At 47.6% G+C, this 2,283-nt stretch overlaps 1 protein-coding gene across 1 annotated transcript in view; it reads left to right on the plus strand.

Moving 5' to 3' along the window:
* The window catches only part of LOC116379144 (retinoblastoma-like protein 1), a gene marked incomplete at its 3' end in the record, with an annotated part of 2,459 nt that extends 382 nt beyond the window's left edge, over positions 1 to 2,077 (plus strand). Inside the window, exon 2 of the mRNA XM_031841074.1 lies at positions 1,892 to 2,077. Within this exon, the coding sequence (XP_031696934.1) occupies positions 1,892 to 2,077 (186 nt within the window). The remainder of the gene's footprint in view (positions 1 to 1,891) is intronic.
* Positions 2,078 to 2,283: the final 206 nt, after the last annotated feature.

Consider the following 2,283-nt stretch of genomic DNA (forward strand, 5'->3'; position numbering starts at 1 on the left):
AACATCTGGAACACCTACACTCTGGAGGTGAGTCCTCCAGTAACGTTCTGTAGTAACGTCTGAGACCGTGGTGCAGAGTTTATTAGGGTGACAGCTGAGGGGAAGAAGCTGTTCCTGAGCCTGCTGGTCCTGGAACAGAGACTCCTATAGCGCCTCCCAGAGGGGAGGAGGGCAAACAGTCTATGGCCGGGGTGTGAGGAGTCCCTGACGATGCTGCTCGCCCTTGACAGGCAGCGCTTGAGGGGGACGGTCTCGATGGCAGGAAGTGGAGTTCCGGTGATGCGTTGGGCAGTTTTTACCACCCTCTGCGGTGCTTTCCGGTCTGAGACAGAGCAGTTGCCATACCAAACTGTGATGCAGCTTGTAAGGATGCTCTCGATGGTGCAGCGGGAGAAGTACACCAGGATCAGAGGAGACGTGTGGATTTTCTTCAGTCTCCTCAGGAAGAAGAGACGCTGGTGTGCCTTCTTGACCAAGGTTAAGGGTCCAAGAGAGGTCCTCTGAGATATGGACACGCTCAACCTCCGTTCCATTGATGTGGATGGTGCTGTGTGTGCAGCCTTTGGGCTTTCTGGAGTCCACAATAACCTCCTTGTAGTGCTGGACCTAGACCTGGGCGGTACGACCAAAAATTTGTATCGCGGTACTTTTTAAGATTCTGACGGTTTCACGGTATTATTTTTTCCCTTGACTGTGTTTTTCTATATGTTTATAGAGGCTCACTACTGTCAGGAGTACATAGAATATACAAACATGTTAATGTCTTCATGTATGAAGGCTTTGCTTACTAGAGGGGGTGCTCGTTTGTTCCACTAATGTTGGGATAGCAGTTTGGCTGAAGTTTGTCGCCCCGGTCAGACGTACCTTGAATCCAGTGTTTTAATCATTGCTCTGAGTCTTTCTCCACTGTCTGTAGCGGGACCAGGTCCTTGCAGAGCTGGATCGTTATTGCGTTCGTAATGTCGCTCCACCGCTTGCTTTTCTTGTCATATGCAGCCTCGAGCTAATGCCTCTTCAAGCGATGTGTGACCCTTTGGCTTCACTGTTTCACTCGCGCTAACGTTACTGGTTGACGGCCGTCATCACACTTGTTGTGGAAAATATTCCTAAACCCGCTTTGCGTGAGTCTTTAAGGCTGAAATACATAATACCAAAACCAGATTGTCTTTTAAGTATTTATTCTCTGCTTAGAGAAGGTTCAATCATCCCAACAGAATGCGTTCAGTCTCAGTGAGGAAGAACCAAGAAAAAAGTGAACAAGCTTTCTCTATACAGAATGAGCAACGGTGGGCCGATGTTACAGACATGTTGGTCTCAGACTGAAAACAAACGGCCAGCAACCAAAACCAGCGGCCCAGAGGCCTTGGTGCTGGAACACTCTCTCACACAACACAGTTAGTTATCTTTAGGAGCAGAGAGGGAGAATTATTCTCCACAACAGAGACGCAGTAAAGTTCAACAAAGTCCAGAGCAAAATTGCTCATGCATTAATACAATATACTGAGTAGAAATATATACTACGTAAAAAATGACCGTTACACACTCTTGGTATTCCAACACACGTTTTCTGCTGAGGTGCTGGAGTAAGTTGCTTGTGATACCACCAGCTGTATCCAGCTGCAGAGGGAGATTGATGCCGAGGTCACCTAGTTTGGTGATCAGTTGGAGGGGGGGATGGTGTTGAATGCTGAAATCGATGAACAGCATTCTCACACAGGTGTTGTTGTCCAGGTGGCTCGCGTCTGTGTTTCACTCTCCAGATGTTTCACTGTGTTGACTGTTAAAGCAGCTCTTCTGGCTCCTGTTGATGTGCAAACGTTTGTGTTTGTGAGCTTGTAAACTGGTCTGTTCTCTGTTTATTTATTCATATTAATATTATGTGTTCATACAGGGAGAGGTGGTCCACTGGTTGGCCTGTTCTCTGTATTCAGCCTGCAGGAAGAGCTCCACTCCCACAGTGGGTAAAGGTTTGATGGAGGGAAACTGTGTCTCTCTCACCAGGATCCTCAGGACCGCCAAACTCAGGTGGGTCACATCTGGAGCTGATGTTAGAGACACACAGACATCTGGAGCTGATGTTAGAGACACACAGACATCTGGAGCTGATGTTAGAGACACACACACATCTGGAGCTGATGTTAGAGACACACACATCTGGAGCTGATGTTATAGAAACACACACACACATCTGGAGCTGATGTTATAGAAACACACACACACATCTGGAGCTGATGTTAGAGACACACACACACATCTGGAGCTGATGTTAGAGACACACACACA

This window comes from Anarrhichthys ocellatus, unplaced genomic scaffold, assembly GCF_004355925.1.
Source record: "Anarrhichthys ocellatus isolate YVR2014 unplaced genomic scaffold, GSC_Weel_1.0 scaffold3790, whole genome shotgun sequence".
In the NCBI taxonomy this organism is placed as follows: domain Eukaryota; kingdom Metazoa; phylum Chordata; class Actinopteri; order Perciformes; family Anarhichadidae; genus Anarrhichthys; species Anarrhichthys ocellatus.